This window comes from Bufo bufo, chromosome 1 (genome assembly GCF_905171765.1).
Source record: "Bufo bufo chromosome 1, aBufBuf1.1, whole genome shotgun sequence".
Lineage (NCBI taxonomy): Eukaryota > Metazoa > Chordata > Amphibia > Anura > Bufonidae > Bufo > Bufo bufo.
Window position 1 is genome coordinate 251,797,364 of NC_053389.1, and position 19,937 is coordinate 251,817,300.

A 19,937-nucleotide genomic window follows, 5' to 3' on the forward strand; every position below is an offset into this window, starting at 1 on the left:
TCCAACGATTGGTGCCCAGTCATGGTCCTCCGTCAATTGCTAGCCCTGTTGCAAGATGCCTCCCCAGAGGCCCCGCTGCTTCCTTGGCGTGGGAAACCCCTGACGTCAATCCAGTTTGTGTCCCACATCAGAACGCTGGCCTCAGGTCTCGGTTATAACCCGCTGGCCATCACAGGACACTCGCTCCGAATCGGAGCCGCGTCCTCAGCATCAAAAAACGGGGTCCCGGCGCACGTGATTAAATGCATGGGTAGGTGGCGCTCTTCTTGCTTCACGAGATACATCCCGAACCCGCATGTTGAGATTTCCCAGGCATTTTGTAATCTTGCTCTCTGAGTGGTATTAAAGGCTTTTGGTCACTACTCTGCTCTCCTCGTTTATTTTGCCCACTACTAGGCTTACCCTCGCTCCTGGCTTCCGGCACAACACAGCCAGCTAGGTCAGGGGAAGCGCTTCACCCACTCATCACAGTTAAGCCTCTCCCATAAGTGGAAGGCTGAAAAGTCAGCCTGAATTTGTGGGAGGGGCATCTTACCTTCTTAAGCTCCAGCCCCCAGCTCCTCAGGGAGCTTCTGTTCACACCCACCCACCCCCCCTGTTCTCAAACACTCCCCTTAGGGTACGCCCACTACTAGGCTTACCCTCGCTCCTGGCTTCCGGCACAACACAGCCAGCTAGGTCAGGGGAAGCGCTTCACCCACTCATCACAGTTAAGCCTCTCCCATAAGTGTCCATTAACAGGTTAATAGTGACTGATCTTGTGCTGTTCAGCCCTATCCTGTGTACACAAGTATAAACCCGCCCTGTGGAGAACTGCAGTTTAGTTTCACTTTTCCTCTGTCAGCCATGGCGTCTGCTGATCTGAGAGCTGAGCTGGACTGCTCCATCTGTCTGCACACCTATACAGATCCTGTAATGCTGAGATGTGGACACAACTTCTGCCGGGTCTGTATTGATCGTGTACTGGATACACAGGACGAGTCTGGGGTCTATACCTGTCCTGAATGCAGAGAAGAGTTTCAGGAGCGGCCTGCACTGATGAGGAACTTAGCTCTGCGTAACATTATGGAGAATTTCCTGTTTACTCAACATAAAGAGACGGAAACCGGGATCTGCTGCACTTACTGTGTGGACTCTCCTGTACCTGCTGTTAAATCCTGTCTGATGTGTGAGGCTTCTCTGTGTGAGAAACACCTGAGAGTTCACAGCAAGTCATCAGAACATGTCTTATCTGACCCCAGGACTTCCCTGGAGAACAGGAAATGTTCTGTCCATAAGAAGATCCTGGAGTATTACTGCACCGAGGACTCTGCTTGTATCTGTGTGTCCTGCAGTTTGGTCGGAGAACATAAGGGACATCGGGTGGAGATGCTGGATGAGGCCTCTGAGAAGAAAAAGAAGAAACTACGACATGTTCTCAGGAAACTGACTGCAAAGAGACAGAAGACTGAGGAAAGAGTCCAGAACCTGGAGGAACGCTGGAGAAATGCTCAAGGAAAAGCATCTGGAGAAGCAGAGAGAGTCACTGTCCTGTTTACAGACATCAGGAGACAACTGGACGACCTGGAGAAGAGGGTCCTGAACGAGATCTCCAGGCAGGAAAAGGAAGAGTCACTCTCAGTCTCTTCTCTGATCCAGAAGCTGGAAATAAAGAAGGACGAGCTGTCCAGGAGGATGAGACACATTGAGGAGCTGTGTAACATGACTGATCCACTGACTGTCTTACAGGAACCAGATACAGGTGACTTGTGTGATCCTGAGGAGGAAGGAGGAGATGAGGACATAAATAGATGTCTCCATGATGTAGGTGATCTGGATGTGGCTGTGATCTCAGACAAATTACACACATTATGTGACCTAATAACAGATATAAGGAGAGGGATCTATATGGAGGGTCCTGGAGACATATTACTGGATGTAAACACAGCTGCTAATAATGTCCTGATATCAGACGACCTGAAAACTGCAACCTGGACACAAAATAATCAGAATCGTCCAGAAACAGCAGAGAGATTCCAGGATTATTATCAGGTGATGAGCAGCAGGGGATTTACCTCAGGGCGACATTACTGGGATGTGGAGAGCAGTGGATCAGTGATGTGGATGGTGGGGATGTGTTATCCCAGTATACACAGGAGGGGGCGTCAGTCATACATTGGAGATAATAACAAGTCCTGGATTTTGAGGAGGTGTAATAATCAGTATTCAGTGAGACATGACGGTAAAGAGATCCGGTTACCTGACAAGATCTCCATTGATAGAGTCAGGATATGTCTGGACTATGAGGCCGGGCAGCTGTCCTTTTATGAGCTGTGTGACCCCATCAGACACTTACACACCTTCACTGCCACCTTCACCGAGCCCCTTCATGCTGCATTATCTGTATGGAGAGGTTCTATAAAGATATCAGGGGGAAGCAGAAACTGGGAGAAACCTTCATAACCTATGAAATCTGTCCTGAGACTGGTGACAGAAACTGTTATCTGATTGGTGGATCATCTAGCCAATGGGATGAATGAGACAATGGGGCTACAGGTGATGGGTCCTATATTACAGCTGATCTTATGACTAGATCACATGGGTGGATGATCCACTGTACAGGTAGCTGATAATTACTCTCTGGGTGCAGCGATATACTGGAGACGGTATACTCAGGGAAAGAACATGTAATCTGAGGGCAAGTGCATAGTGTTAGGCCTCATGCACACGACAGTTGTTTTTTGCGTCCGCAAATTGTGAGTCCGCTAAAAAAAACGGATGCGGCAACCGTTTTTTTTTGGGAGGATCTGTTTTTTTTCACAGATCCCTTGTAATAAATGCCTATCCTTGTCCGCAAATGTGAAAAAAGTAGGACATGCACTATTTTTTTGGCTGAAGGGAAACGCGGACAACGGACGCGGAACACAAACGGATGAACTATCAGCATTTTTGGGCTGACCCATTGAAATGAATAGGTCCCCATCCTATCCACAAAAAAAACAGAACAGAGGCCGAGAAAAACAACTGTCGTGTGCATGAGGCCTTAAAAGAAGGAATTTTTTTGGGGAGGAGGGGGGTTGTGCTCAAAGCAATACTTTTTAAAGCAAAGTTACACAACTGCCAAACCCAGGGATCAGCAACCTCCAGCACTCCAGCTGTCCTGAAACTACAATTCCCAGAATCCTTCTTTCACTTCTATGGGAACAGCAGTCGAGTTAGGCCTCTTTCACACGACCGTTTTTTTTTTCCGTTTTGCGGGCCGTTTTTTGCGTTCCGTATATGGTCCGTATACGGAACCATTTATTTCAATGGTTCCGCAAAAAAACGGAATGTACTCCGTATGCATTCCGTTTCCGTATTTCAGTTTTTCCGTTCCGTAGAAAGATAGAACATGTCCTATATTTGGCCGCAAATCACGTTCCGTGGCTCCCTTAAAGTCTATGGGTCCGCAAAAAAACGGAATGCATACGGAAATGCATCCGTATGTCTTCCGTATCCGTTCCGTTTTTTGCAGAACCATCTATTGAAAATGTTATGCCCAGCCCAATTTTTTCTATGAAATTACTGTATACTGTATATGCCATACAGAAAAACGGAACGGAAAAACGGAACGGAAACGGAAACACAACGGAAACAAAAAATGGAACAACGGATCCGTTTAAAACAGGCCGCAAAACACTGAAAAAGCCATACTGTCGTGTGAAAGAGGCCATAGGGTCCGTTCACACATCCGTGTGTGTGTTTTGCAGATCCACAAAACACGGACACCGGCAATGTGCATTCTGCATTTTGCAGACCGCACGTCGCCGGCACTATAATAGAAAATGCCTAATCTTGTACGCAATTGCGGACAAGAATAGGACATGTTCTATTTTTTTCGGGATTGGAATTGTGGACCCGGAAGTGCGGACCCGCATTTCTGGATCCGGGCAGCACATCGTGCGGCCCCATAGAAATTAATGGGTCCGCAATTTTGCGGAACGGAATTGCGGACGTGTGAATGGAGCCTAAGTGTGCATGCTGGGAGTTGTGGTTTCACAGCACCTGGAGTGCCGGAGGTTGCTGATCCCTTGTAACCTATTGCTAAACTGGTGCGAATGCACATCATGATACATGCACTGTAGTGCTGCACTGGGACCCAGCATGTGCTATACAAGCGCTTCTATAACCTACAGTGCGCTAAACTGACTCTGTGCTATAAACCCTGGTGCTGAAAGGGGTTTTCCATAAATCCACCTTAACTTCACCTAAAACACCTGTAGGAGAAAGTTTGTAATGTACAGGACTTACTGCTCTGCAGTTGTGTGAATTGGCTGCTGTGGATCCCGGTGACATGACACCGTCACATCCTTTACCAAGTTTCCAGCCTGGGCTATGGACGGGATGTCATTTCCTCCGTGGATGGGGACACAGAGGAAGGCCTTTCCGTGGCGCATGAGCAGATGCTTTGGATTCTGAAAGACAGCAGCCTCTCATCCCACCAGTACATTTTACCATATTTCCGCTTTATAAGACGCATCGGACTATAAGACGCACCCCAGGTTTAGACAACAGAAAATTAGAAAAAATATTTTCTAGATCCTCTTTGAAGTGAATGTGATTTACTGGTGTTTTAGTGACAGGGGGGTCAAGGTCAGTAACTTTGAGGTGTAGTGTGGGGGTGGTGGTGGGGAATAGTTTTGGTCAGCTCCTGTTAACCTTAGGGCTCATGCACATGACTGTGTATTGAATCCGCATCCAAGCTGCATTTTTTGCGGGTTGGAAGCGGACCCATTCACTTCAATGGTGCCGTAAAAGATGCAACAGCACACCGTGTACTGTCCGCATCTGTATGTCCGATCCGCGGCCCCGCAAAAATATAGAACATGTCCTATTCTTGTCCACAAAACAGACAAGGATAGGATACTTCTATAGGGAGTCGGCCATTCCATTTTGCAAAATGCATAAGGGCTCATACACGGGCACAGACCGTATGGCTGCCGCATGCAGATCGCGGACACCTTCACTTGAATGGGGTCTGCCATACGCATCCGTATGCAGGGTGCGCACGGCCGGTGCCTGTGTATTGCGGACCCGCTGTTTGTGTGCATGAGCCCTTATGCACACAGCCGGCTTCCATTTTTTTGTGGATCCGCAATTTGCGGACCACAAAAGCGGCAATGGCCATGTGCATGAGCCCTTAGGGTGTCATCTGCTGACCATTGTAAGTACCAGTAGTGGTGCATTTGTCACCTCCTTAAATGTACCAATCTAAATAAATGTGTCTGCTGCTATTGGTCTGTTGTGTCCTGCCATTCTTCTTGTTCTTCTAGATTATTTTTAAAGGGGTTCTCTGGTCCCTTAAATTCCCCACGTCAATAACCTGTGGAGGGAAGGTTATTGTACCAATACTTACCCTCCGCAGTGCAGGCGTTCCTACGATCCTCTTCACGCTCACGTGACCGCTCCAAAAGCGATTCTCAGGCTTCTGGTTCAGTGCCGTCTTCTTCATTTCCTCTCTGAGGCAGGAGATGGCACGTCATGACTGATGTCACTGCTTCCTGCTGGCCTTCCTTGGTCCGTCACTTGCACACTACTGCTCATGCGCTGGGACCGCCGGCCGTCTTCTGAGTGTACAGACTTCTATGTAAAGACTGCACTGACTCATGTACAGTGCAATGTAAGTGCTGTGCATGAGTGACAGCAGAGTGATCAGCCTCAGAGGCTGAGCGCTATGCTGTGGAGGTCACTGGGGGCACTGTGGATGGCAGATGGGGGCACTGTGGATGTCTTTAGGGGCACTGTGGAATTCATTAGGGGCATCGTGGATGGCACATGGGGGCACTTTGGAAGCACTGTGGATGGCACGTGACATGGGGGGAATGTGGATGTCACTGTTATAGGGTACTGTAGATGTCACTGTTATGGGGGTACTCTAGAAGTCACTGTTATGAGACACTGTGGCTGTCACTGTTATGGGAGCACTCTATATGTCACTGTTATGGGGGAACTGTGGATGACACTGTTATAAGGACACTGTGGATGTCACTGTTATGGGGGCACTATGGATGACACTCTTATGGGGGCTCAGTATGAGTTCTAGGGATCCTACAAATGACTGTGATCGGCCCGGTATCCATGTCACGTTCCATGTGTCAGACACATTTTCCAGGCTGATCGCTGCTCCCCTGACCCCCACTGACTGTATGATAGTAATGTATGATACAACCAGGCTATATCTGACCGTGGGGCAGTTGTCGTGTACTCACCTCCTCATGTGTACTTACCCCACCATCAAATTAGAGACTGGCTGTATCATACATTACTGTCATATTGTCAGTTCGGTCAGGAGAGTGCAGTCGGCCTGGGAGATGTTGGCGACACACGGACCGTGTTTCCTGGGCTGATGATAGTCGTATCACACATGTATCACACATGATGGCCTAAGATAAACCCATCAGCAGTCAGGATAATAAAAGATAGGATTAGGCCTCATGCACACCACCATACCTGTTTTGCGGTCTGCAAGTTTTAGATCTGCATTATGAGGATCAGAATAGGACATGCTGTACTGATATACGGATGTGGGAAGCACGGTTATTTTCCTGTCTTTCTGACGGATCAGAACAGAAAATGAAACGGTGATGTGAACCTCGCCCTAGATAAAGGTCTATACAAAATGTAAAACACAGGATACTCGTGTTTTTCTTCTCTTGCGATTTTGTTCATCACGTGGCATTTTTTGTCTTTCTGGTTTCTTTTCATAAATTCAGTGGGGGAGAAATATCAAGACTGGTACATCCATCCGCCAGTCTGGATCTCCCTGCGCTGGCGTGAGAGGTGCCTAATTTATTAACCCCTTAGTGACCACCCATACGTGTTTTTATGATGGTCACTAAGGGGCCTTGGGCTGGAGCGCCGCCTTTATCCCTCCTCTCATGTAAGAGAGGAGGGAGAAAGCCTCCAGTGTAGCGATCGGGTCCCCCAGCTTCCCCATAAGGGAAAGCTGGGTCCCGATCCTCATCCCCATGCCCCCTGCCCACAAGAAAGATGGCGGCGGCCGGCGCATGCGCACACTGTAAGCCGGCCGCCACCACCCCTGCACCAGGTTCTCTCTCCTCAGCACCCCGATCGGGGCAATATAGCCCCAAATACATTTAAATAAAGGGCAGGAGCCCCCCTCCCAGTGTAAAAATAAAAATACAAAATGGCACAGACATCTGCCTTCAGCACAGTAACCATCAGGGACCAATAATAATGGTCCCTGATCATGTGGTCTCCATGATAAACCTATCATGGAGATCACATCTATTATATTCACTAAACACAGCCAGAACATGGGCTGTGCTTCTCTCTCCCCTCAGTGCAGTTGTGAGGAGAGAGAGAGATCAGACTTCTGTCCTGGCTGTGCGATTTACTGTTAAGAAAAGAAAAATCTATTTATAAACTGTCCGTCCGTAACTGGGGGTCAGTGGGTGTCCTCAATTAGGCGTCCGTCATTAGGTGTCTGTCATAAGACGTCTATTAGTCAATTATTTTCATTAGGGACCTTGTGTCCATCTGTTACTGGCGGTCAGTGGGTGTCCTTCAGTGGGCGTCCGTCATTAGGCGTCTATCATTAGGCGTCCGTCATTAGATGTCTATTAGTCAATTATTTTCATTAGGGACCCTGTGTCCGTCTGTTACTGGCGGTCAGTGGGTGTCCGTCAGTGGGTGTACGTCATTAGGCGTCCGTCATTAGACGTCTGTTAGTGACGGTCAATTATTTTCAGTGGATGTCCGTCAGTGGGTGTCCGTCACTAGTCTATTAGGGACGTCAGTTATTTTAATTTTCAGATAGCGTGGACTCTAGTTCCGCTTCCATCCCCAGACCCCATAGCCCTATGGTGATACAAGTCGCCACCTCATCTCATTCTCAACCCAGCGGTCCCGTCCCTTCTACTATGTGGGTTCCTGCCACTTCATTTTCCCCCCCAAGTACCCCAATTTTTATTCACTCCCCAAATTAATGTGGACATCACCAATTTTACCTCTTATGATTTTTTTCATTTATTTGTGGACGATAAAGTCCTTGAGTTAATTGTGCTGCAAACTAATCTGTACACCACACAGTTTGCAGTACAAAAGCCCATGTCTATCCATACAAGACGGTGGAGCTCCACAAGTGTCCCTGAAATTAAAACATTTTTGGGGCTTACCCTGGACATGGGCATTGTAAAAAAGCATCTGTCCGATCATAATGGGCTGCGATTACTGTCCACTCAACTCTTGTGTTTGCAGCAGTTATGTCCCAAAACCGCTATGAATAGTGTTGAGCGCGAATATTCTAAAAGCAAATTTTTTCCGCGAATATTTCGAATATAGTGCTATATATTCGTAAAAACGAATATTCGTTTGTTTTTTTTCCAGAAAATTACAGTACACATATAATTGATTGTTTCCCAAAAGTGCAAAAGCTCAGATCTTACTCACATTGCCGAGAAAGTGATTGAGGCGCGAATCTTCGCAATGCGATTATATTAGCGCACAGGCGAATATCGGCACTTGTACCAGAACGGAGAGGCAAAGGGCTTTGCATTCATATATTAGTGATTGAGGTGCGAATCTTCGTAAGGCGATTATATTAGCGCACAGGCGAATATCGGCACTTGTACCAGAACGGAGAGGCAAAGGGCTTTGCATTCATATATTAGTGATTGAGGTGCGAATCTTCGTAAGGCGATTATATTAGCGCACAGGTGAATATCGGCACTTGTCCCAGAACAGAGAGGCAAAGGGCTTTGCATTCATATAGTATAGCACCATATTCGCGAATATTTAGAACTCCGAAAAATTAGATTTACGAATATTCGTATTTTTTATTTTAGTTTCCACCGTACAGATTACATTGATCTGTACTCTGTAAATACTGTATCTCGATTGTTTCCCAAAAGTCCAAAAGCTCAGATCTTACTCACATTGCCGAGAAAGTGATTGAGGCGCGAATCTTCGTAATGCGATTATATTAGCGCACATGCGAATATCGGCTTTTCGTGAGGACACTAATCCCTCCCTTATTTTAGATTGTGGGCCAATGAGAAGGAGTCAAACAGGTTAGCAACATCCCTAGCAACCAATCAGAAAGTTTCCCACCCTATTACTATATAAGATTTTGTCACGGCAGCCATTTTGTGCAGTTTCATGTGGTGGTGATTGAGAGAGGAGCTTGGAACTGTGCAGTGCTTTGCTTTTTTAAAAGCAAATTCTAAATCGAATTTATTAGTGAATCTGATAGTGTTAGATAGGGTAGTTTAGTGTAGCTGATAGGTTAAAGATTAGGGTACAGTGTTAGTTAGGTGATATAATCATTTATTTAGGTTAGGTAATAGATTAGTTAGCTGATAGTTTCTAGTGCAGTGTGTAGTGTAGTGTATAGTTAGGAGAAATATAATCATTTATTTAGGTTAGGTAATAGCTGATAGTTTCTAGTGCAGGGTGAAGTGAAGGGTATAGTTAGGAGAAATATAATAATTTATTTAGGTTAGTGAATAGTGTAGCTGATAGTTTCTAGTGCAGGGTGTAGTGTAGGGTATAGTTAGGAGAAATATAATAATTTATTTAGGTTAGTAATTAGTGTAGCTGATAGTTTCTAGTGAAGGGTGTAGGTTAGTTATAGTGTAGGCTTTAGTTGTTTTTTCTTTTAGTTTTCTAGTTTAGTGTCTGTAATTAAAAAATAAAAAAAAGTTTATTAGTTTTCGTTTATTACGGTTTAGTTTGTGTCGTGTCAGTGTCAGTGTCTACGTCCTTTGTTAGTTAAAAAAAAAAGTTTATTAGTTTTAGTGTTTTTTCTTTTACTGGTTATTCGGTGTATTGTCAGCGTTAGTGTCTACAGTTGTGTTCAAAATTATTCAACCCCCAATGCTGTAAAGGGTTTTAGGGAATTTAGTGTACATTTGTAATTGTGTTCGGAATGAAATCTTACAAGGACTTTTTAAAGAACCAAATGCAACTAAAATGACATCAATTGTTTTTGTAATACAGTATTAAATGTTTTTTTTGTGATTTCTTTATTGACACAATTATTCAACCCCTTAAAGACTACCACTCTTAAGAACCGAGGTTCATTCAAGTGTTTTCGATCAGGTATTGAAAACACCTGTGGATGTCAAGGAGCAGCAATCAAGCATAATAAGCACCAATTAGGCAGATTTAAAAGGACTGTGATACTCAGCTCCTTCTAGACGTTTGTGTTTACAAACATGGTGAAGTCAAGAGAATGGTCCAGGAAGACAAGAGAAGAGGTGATTTCTCTTCACAGGAAGGGCAATGGCTATAAAAAGATTGCAAAGATGTTAAACATACCAAGAGACACCATAGGAAGCATCATTCGCAAATTCAAGGCAAAGGACACTGTTGAAACGCTACCTGGTCATGGCAGAAAGAAGATGCTGACTTTGACTGCTGTGCGCGCTACCTGAAGCGCAAAGTGGAGAAAAGTCCCCGTGTGACTGCTGAGGAACTGAAAAAAGATTTGTCAGATGTGGGTACTGAAGTTTCAGCTCAGACAATATGGCGCACACTGCGTAATGAAGGCCTCCATGCCAGAACTCCCAGGCGCACCCCCTTGCTGTCTCCAAAGAATAAGAAGAGTCGACTGCAGTATGCCAAAAGTCATGTGGACAAACCACAAATGTTTTGGGATAGTGTTCTGTGGACTGATGAAACAAAATTAGAACTGTTTGGGCCCATGGATCAACGCTATGTTTGGAGGAGGAAGAACAAGGCCTATGAAGAAAAGAACACCTTGCCTACTGTGAAGCATGGCGGGGGGTCAATCATGCTTTGGGGCACTGTTGAAACGCTACCTGGTCATGGCAGAAAGAAGATGCTGACTTCGACTGCTGTGCACTACCTGAAGCGCAAAGTGGAGAAAAGTCCCCGTGTGACTGCTGAGGAACTGAAAAAAGATTTGTCAGATGTGGGTACTGAAGTTTCAGCTCAGACAATAAGGCGCACACTGCGTAATGAAGGCCTCCATGCCAGAACTCCCAGGCGCACCCCCTTGCTGTCTCCAAAGAATAAGAAGAGTCGACTGCAGTATGCCAAAAGTCATGTGGACAAACCACAAAAGTTTTGGGATAGTGTTCTGTGGACTGATGAAACAAAATTAGAACTGTTTGGGCCCATGGATCAACGCTATGTTTGGAGGAGGAAGAACAAGGCCTATGAAGAAAAGAACACCTTGTCTACTGTTAAGCATGGTGGGGGGTCAATCATGCTTTGGGGCTGTTTTGCTTCTAGAGGTACAGGGAAGCTTCAGCGTGTGCAAGGTACCATGAATTCTCTTCAGTACCAGGAGATATTGGATGAAAATGTGATGCAGTCCGTCACAAACCTGAGGCTTGGGAAACGTTGGACCTTTCAACAGGACAATGATCCCAAGCATACCTCCAAGTCCACTAGAGCATGGTTTCAGATTAAAGGCTGGAACATTTTAAAGTGGCCATCGCAGTCACCAGACTTAAATCCGATTGAGAACCTCTGGTGGGACTTAAAGAAAGCAGTTGCAGCGCGCAAGCCTAAGAATGTGACTGAACTGGAGGCTTTTGCCCATGAAGAATGGGCGAAGATACCCGTAGATCGCTGCAAGACACTTGTGTCAAGCTATGCTTCACGTTTAAAAGCTGTTATAACTGGAAAAGGATGTTGTACTAAGTACTAAGATTGACTGTCACTTGGGGGTTGATAATGATGTGAGCACAGAAAAGACATTTGTGGTTATTTCATTATAAATGTTATGTTATATTTGTCTGACTTACAAGTGCCTCTTTGATTTAATTGTAAACAAGATGACTGAAATGATCAAAATCAATGTCAAACTGGCCAAAACACTCAATTTCAGTGGGGGTTGAATAATTTTGAACACAACTGTATGTCCTTTGTTAGTTAGTTAATAAAAAAAAGTTTATTAATTTTAGTGTTTTTTCTTTTACTGGTTATTAGGTGTATTGTCAGCGTCAGTGTCTACGTCCTTTGTTAGTTTAAAAAAAAAAAGTATTTTCTTTGATTTATTATCTATAATTTTTGTTTTATTTATTGTACCACAGTCCCCATCCCAATAAACCTTTTCCCTAATTCACGTTATATAATTACATTTTTGTCTAAATTCAAAAAAAAAATTAGGTCTTCACGATCAAGCAGCAGGGGTAGGAGAGTAGTTGGTCCCAGTGCTGGACAGCTGCCAGCACGGGGCCGCTCCTCTACCCACCGAGGTGTGGACGCAGGTGTCAGGGGCGTCCGCCTTATTCGCGATTTTTTTGCAACTGGCAGCAGGAGAATTACCTCTCAGGATGCCGAGGAAGTTGTGTCTCTTGTGGAACAAGCCAGTGCCACAGAGTCCTCTGCCCCGGCTCCGAGCAGCAGCAGCAGTTCGTCTCCTGTAGGACCAACCCCCAGCCCCCAAGAATCGTCCCTGCTCCTGTTTGACAGCGACAGTGAGAGGGACACCTTGGGGGAGGTAATGCAGGAGGCTGACTTGCACTTCAGTCCTGAGGGTCAGGACCTTATGGAAGGGATGGAGGAGGAGATGGAGGGGGAACCACCTGTATGTACCCCAGTGACATCCCTTCCAACAGGTGCGGGCGGTTTAAGCCATCGAAACCCCACACCTAGTCAGACCCAGGCGTCAGCGAGGGGACAGAGGAGCCAGGTCAGGGGCCCCACGTCTGCTGTTCCCCTCAGTCCACCACTGGTTGGCCCTGTGTCTGACATATCGGGGGACGAAGAGGAGGGTGATAGAGAATGGGTGCCACCTCCCTTGTCAGGCATCAGCAGCACTGATGAGGAGGAAGGTAGGCACCAGAGGCAAATGGTGAGACAGGTTGCCAGTGAGCCCAGCGTCAGGGGCTCCACTGGTAATGGCAGTAGGAGGAGGCAGCAGCAGCCAGCTCCACCTGGCCGCACCGAGCCCGAGCAGGCGCAAGTTAACACCGCCCCATCTGACAGGATGGAGGTGCGTAAGTCGCCTGTTTGGGCTTACTTCACCCTGGCACCAGATGATGCCACAATTGGCATTTGTAATCTGTGCCATGACAGGGTGAGGAGAGGGAGGTCTGTGGCTCGGCAGGGTACCACTGCCCTCACCCAGCACATACGAGTCAACCACTGGCAGGAGTGGGAACAGATGCGGGGTGGTCACAGCAGTGGCGCCACCAGCAGTGCGCAGGGGACAGCAGCTCCTGCAACTGTTCTGCAGCCACCCCAACCACTTCCAACAAGGCGTTCCCACTCCCCCGCTCCCTCTCCTAGAGGTACTGGTACCGACAGCCAGATCTCTGCCTCCATCCTCTATGTCCTCCACTGCCGTCCGACGCCAGCCCATGGTTGCTGACCTTTTTGAACGCACCGCGCCCTATGCCCCCGGGGACCGACGCGTGCGTTAACTCAATGGGCTCCTGGCAAGGGTTATCGCCCAACATCTGCTGCCCTTCAATCTTGTGGACAGCAATCCATTCCGGCAGATGTTGTAGCAGGCACAACCCAGATGGCGTGTCCCCAGCCGCCATTTCTTTGCCAGGACTGGCATCCCTGCCCTACACCAACACATTGTGCAGAATGTATCCCTGTCGCTGGATCATGCTGTCAGTGACAGGGTGCATCTCACAATGGATGCTTGGACCAGCAGGCATGGGCAGGGACGCTATATCAGCTTTACTGCCCATTGGGTATCCCTCCGAGGTGCCGGGGAGGGATCAGCGGCATCTGACTTTGTGGTGCCGCCACGGGGTGTCCAGGGGAGAACTGCTGCTCTCCTTCCCCACAAGCCACTGTCTCCACTGCTGCTGAGCCCCCCAGGAAGCATCCCCGTAGCTACGCAAGTGTGGTGCACGTCCGCTGCCAGGCCGTGCTCCAGCTTGTGAGCTTAGGGGAACGGAGACACACTGGACCTGATGTTCTGGCCGCACTACAGGCTCAGGTCCAGAAGTGGCTGACACCCCGAAGGCTCCAGGCAGGTATGGTTGTCTGTGACAATGGCAGCAACCTACTCGCCGCCCTCCATGCTGGCAGTCTAACACACGTGCCTTGTATGGCACATGTCCTCAACCTAGTTGTGCAGAAATTCCTCCGAACATACGAAGGGTTGAGTGACATTGTGCCAAGGGTACGGAGGATTGCCAGCCACTTTAGATGCTCCCCAACTGCTGCCGCATTCCTGTCCAAACTGCAGCAGGACAACAGCCTGCCACCTCACAGGCTGATTGTGGACAGTGTGACGCGGTGGAACTCCACCCTCCACATGCTGGAGAGGTTGTGGGAGCAGCGAAGGGCGGTGAGGGAATACCTGCTGGACCAAGGCACTCCAGGGCCAGCACACCCACTCCCATACATCACTAATGCGGAGTGGGGGCAGATACAGCAGGTCTGCCACGTGTTGGCCCCATTTGAGCAGGCGACCAAGATGGTCAGCGGGGAGAATGTCAGCCTCAATGACGTGCTCTCCATAGTGTTCCTGCTGGACAGGACACTAGATCGCCTGCTCGAGGCTGGGTAGAGTGCCTTGTTGGAGCAAGAGGAGGCAGCAATGCTCCAACAAGACCAGGCCCAAGACGAGGAGGAAGAGGAGGAAGAATTTGTAGACGTCCAGGAGTCTGGGCCTGGTCAGGAGGGAGAGACGGTGTTGGGGGCACCGTTAGTCCAGGGGTGGGGCAGCTCCGACCGGGAGAGGCAGCAACAGCAGCAGGAGGACCAAGAGGTCATGGTCCTGGGCAGCCATGAACAGTCACAGCTGGCTGTCCTCTTCCCTATGGCTGCCCACATGCTGCGATGCCTCCGGAGGGACCCCCGGATCAAGAGAATCAAGGAGAGGGAAGATTATTGGTTGGCCACCCTTTTAGACCCTCGCTACAAGGGGAAACTGGAGCAGTTCATCCCAGCCAGCCGTAGACAGGCCCGGATGGATCAACTGCGGGCCTGTCTGATCAAGCGGCTGGAGCAGACCAACCCTCCGCCTCACGCTCCAGTTATTCCCGCCCATCTCACCCAGCAGGTGGCTGGCACTAGCAGCACCAGCCGAGCAGGTGACCTTATGGGTGAGATGCGGTCGTTCTACCAGTCTGCGCGACCCAGTAGCAGCAGCAGCAGTCACCACCAGCGGCTGACCCGTATGGTGGCAGACTACATGGGGTCCGTTGGTGCTTCCGACAGCATGAGCACCGACGACCCCATGGAGTACTGGGTCGCCAGGCTGGACACCTGCCGCGAGCTCGCTCAGTATGCGCTGGAGTTACTATCTTGCCCCCCCTCCAGCGTACTGTCTGAGCGGACTTTCAGCACGGCAGGTGGGGTGGTCACGGACAAGCGGACCCGTCTGTCCACAGACTCAGTGGACAGACGTACATTCATTAAAATGAACGAGTCCTGGATCGGCAGTAACTTCTTGGCCCCGCGGTCCCTTGTCCATCCCTCTCCTTGTCTCTCCCTCCTAAACTACGTTGTTTTTTAAATATTTATATATTTACTTATTTATATATTAGAAATTTTTAATTATGAAATTTGTCTAATTTGTATTTATTGTTGTGTATGAATTATGAATTATTAAATTATTGATGAATTATTAAATCTTATTATTGATTTATATATTACTTTTTAATTAAAGCTTTTATTTTAATATTATTTATTTTAATGATTTGATATATTATTAGATTAATTTATTTACTTTAATGTAATTTGACTTAAATTGATTGTTACCAATCCAAAAATTATTGATAAATTAAGTAGACACGACACATGCATCGGTAGTCAACAATTTATTCTTTAAAGCATATTGAGTCAGTATCAGAACACTGCGGCTACACAGCCAGCCTAACCGTGTGATGATTCCTACACACCAGAGGGCCCTAGTAGTGGTGGTGTTTATCAGCAGCTATCTCGTCCTCCGTTTGTCTGTGAGGAGTAATGGGTACGGCCGCTCTCCACACCCATACATGATCTTCACCGCACACACGCTGTGCTCCAGGCGCACGACAGGACCTATCCATCCTGTGCCCGTATGAGCACAGAAGGCACTGATGAGGCAGTTCTCCAGGGCCAGGGTCTTGAAGTGTCCCCTGCTCATGTGCCTGGATTAGTTCACCTTCTCATCATCGAAGACTCAGCTGCGTTCCCCTGGCTGCTGTGGGTGTCACAGGCGTTTGGGTTCAATGCGCATCCTTGATGAACTATTGCACGTCATGGTGCAAAATAATACTTAAAATGTGAGGCTTGTCTACAACCCGGGGAGGGGGTTCAAACAGCCAGTGGCAGACAAATAAAGTTAGGCCTGTTTACCACTGTCGTGTGTGTGCCCTATTTTCCGTATTGCTGAACGCATTTGCAGAACAGCAATACACGGCTGCCGTTCTGTGGTCATTCCGCATCAAAGATAAACTAATTAAATGCGAGGCTTCCTGGACGAAAACACAGGGAAAAATACCATAGTGCTTCCGTATGGTTCTGTTCCGCATCTGCAAATTTGAAGAGACATTGAAGTTAATGCTGTGATTTTTTTGCAACTGGCAGCAGGATAATTACCTCTCTGGATGCCGAGGTGCCACGAGAGACACAACTTCCTCGGCATCCTGAGAGGTAATTATCCTGCTGCCAGTTACAAAAAAATCACAGCATTAACTTCAATGTGTCTTCAAATTTGCAGATGCGGAACAGAACCCTACGGAAGCACTATGGTATTTTTCCCTGTGTTTTCGTCCAGGAATTCCATTCTGCTAAAATATAGATCATGTGCTATCTTTTTGCGTAACGGCTGGATCGCATACCGATTTAAGTGAATTGGTCTGCGATCTGCTCGGGCTGCCCCACGTACTGGGCTCGTGTACTGCAGACTGCATTTTGTGGGCCGCAGCACGACAAGGGGGCGCACACGCCCGTGGGAAAGAGGCATTTAAGGTGATGACATCAGGGAAAGTCGGTCACCTTCTCTGTCATTCTGCAGAGTGAATTTTTGAATAAAAAATATAAATATATCACCAGTCCGCAAAAATTGCTATGCAGCAGGTCCGAAAAGTGATGTGGGTTCAATCACGTTATAAACAGGTACAATATATGGGGTTCGGACCGCGCTTCTAGTCCAGGTCAGTGTGCAAGTTCTTAATCCTTCTTACTTCTTCGTTCACAAAGAGAGCCTGAGGGCTGCAAATATCCCTTAAATAGATATCCTGCAACCAATGGAATTATAATAGTGTGAGTCCGTATGTAACAGTAACCTGCATTGCACTGATTATACTCACAAGATGTGTATCACACAAAGCGTAAATGTAATCCCTCCGTGGTAGGTTGCACTTGTTCTATCGGAACAGCCACGTTTCCATACAATCTGGTTAGATCCCCACACGGACCCAGATGGTATATACCTCAGACCAAACTATATTTCTTTTCTTCAGATTCCTGAAGGTATTCTGTGGACAAGAATGGCTTCTGCAATAGTGAAGCTCCGTATTCCTTATTAAAACTTTTTATTTGTCCATACTTACAAGACAACTTCTTAAAACAGCTTTTTAAAACACATAAAATTCCCAGCGTCTGCTGCTTCTGCCCGACCCGGGTTTCACTCCTAGAGCTTCGTCAGGGCCACAGAATACCTTCAGGAATCTGAAGAAAAGAAATATAGTTTGGTCTGAGGTATACACCATCTGGGTCCGTGTGGGGATCTAACCAGATTGTATGGAAACGTGGCTGTTCCGATAGAACAAGTGCAACCTACCACGGAGGGATTACATTTACGCTTTGTGTGATACACATCTTGTGAGTATAATCAGTGCAATGCAGGTTACTGTTACATACGGACTCACACTATTATAATTCCATTGGTTGCAGGATATCTATTTAAGGGATATTTGCAGCCCTCAGGCTCTCTTTGTGAACGAAGAAGTAAGAAGGATTAAGAACTTGCACACTGACCTGGACTAGAAGCGCGGTCCGAACCCCATATATTGTACCAGAGTGAATTTTTGATTGTCATTAGAAGGAACAATGTTTAATAGAGTAACATAAAACTGCCGTAAAACTTACCGCGCATTATGAATGAATTCGTTTATCTTTTTTTTTTACATTTTAATATCAATTATTATTCCTTTCCGCTCAAGATAAACATACATGAATCATGTCCTATAAAATTTTCAAGTATGGAGGAGTAGAATGATGCCGATCTTCCCTGTAGAGATGGGGTAGATAGAGATATGACGGTGGTCTGTACTGCTATAATATATTTCTCTAACCCATCTCTAAACGGAAGCCATCAAAATTTCTCCCCCTTGAGACATCAGCATTATAGAGGACAAAATTAATGTATGTTTTTCTTGAACTGAAAGGAATAATAATTTACAATAAAAGTACCAAAGAAATTAAGCACAGCTGTATTTGTAATGCGGTGAAAGTTTCATTGTAGTTCTATTTTACTCCATTAAACATAGTGCCTTTGCAAGAGACTCCAAAATGCACACTGCTGAATGACAGAGAAGGTGCTCTACTTTGCCTGTCATCTCCTTAACTGTGAAGTCTGACACCGGCTCTCAGAACTCCGGCTCTCACCCCCTCCTCCCCGGGTTGTAGACAAGCCTTGCATTTAAAGTCTTATTCTGCACTATGACTTGCAATAGTTCATATGACTTGCAATAGTGCAATAGTTCATCAAGGATGCGCATTGAACCCAAACGCCTGGGACACCCACAGCAGCCAGGGGAACGCAGCTGAGTCTTCGATGATGAGAAGGTGAACTAATCCAGGCGCATGAGCAGGGGACACTTCAAGACCCTGGCCCAGGATAGCTGCCTCATCAGTGCCTTCTGTGCTCATACGGGTACAGGATGGATAGGTCCTGTCGTGGGCCTGGAGCACAGCGTGTGTGCGGTGAAGATCATGTATGGGTGTGGAGAGCGGCCGTACCCATTACTCCTCACAGACAAAAGGAGGACGAGAGCCGCTGATAAACACCACCACTACTAGTGCCCTCTGGCGTGTAGGAATCATCACACGGTTAGGCTTTGTAGCCGCAGTGTTCTGATACTGACTCAATATGCTTTAAAGAATAAATTGTTGACTACCGATGCATGCGTCATGTCTACTTAATTTATCAATAATTTTTGGTGTGGAAGCAAAATCTTAATATAATCAAAATAATCATTCTAGAATGCCAAATTTTTTAATTATTATGCATGTCATCGCATTTCCTCAGCACACTGAATACCTGCTGCTGTCAGAGTTGCATTTTTTTTAAGTTATGGGCTTACGATGGCCTGTTGGTTTCCCATTCAGGAGTACACATTGCTGCTGCCAACTTTGAACGTGCTGCTGTCTGACATGTCATATTTTATTAATGGGCTTACCATGGCCTGTTGGTTTCCCATTCAGGAGTACACATTGCTGCTGCCAACTTTGAACGTGCTGCTGTCTGACATGTCATATTTTATTTATGGGCTTACCATGGCCTGTTGGTTTCCAATTCGGGAGTACACATTGCTGCTGCCAACTTTGAACGTGCTGCTGTCTGACATGTTATATTTTATTTATGGACTTACCATGGCCTGTTGGTTTCCCATTCAGGAGTACACATTGCTGCTGCCAACTTTGAACGTGCTGCTGTCTGACATGTCATATTTTATTTATGGGCTTACCATGGCCTGTTGGTTTCCCATTCAGGAGTACACATTGCTGCTGCCAACTTTGAACGTGCTGCTGTCTGACATGTCATATTTTATTTATGGGCTTACCATGGCCTGTTGGTTTCCCATTCAGGAGTACACATTGCTGCTGCCAACTTTGAACGTGCTGCTGTCTGACATGTCATATTTTATTTATGGGCTTACCATGGCCTGTTGGTTTCTCATTCAGGAGTACACATTGCTGCTGCCAACTTTGAACGTGCTGCTGTCTGACATGTCATATTTTATTTATGGGCTTACCATGGCCTGTTGGTTTCCCATTCAGGAGTACACATTGCTGCTGCCAAC

General features: G+C 46.8%; 1 protein-coding gene across 1 annotated transcript; it reads left to right on the forward strand.

The window, feature by feature from the left end:
* The first annotated feature begins 816 nt into the window (after positions 1-816).
* On the forward strand, positions 817-2,531 carry LOC121005803 (tripartite motif-containing protein 14-like). The gene has a single exon (XM_040438567.1). The coding sequence runs from the start codon at positions 847-849 to the stop codon at positions 2,440-2,442; it is 1,596 nt and encodes a 531-aa protein (XP_040294501.1). The 5' UTR covers positions 817-846; the 3' UTR covers positions 2,443-2,531.
* Positions 2,532-19,937: the final 17,406 nt, after the last annotated feature.

Excerpts from the sequence above, each read along its gene's own strand:
- LOC121005803 (XM_040438567.1), top strand. The coding sequence starts at position 847 with ATGGCGTCTGCTGATCTGAGAGCTGAGCTGGACTGCTCCATCTGTCTG.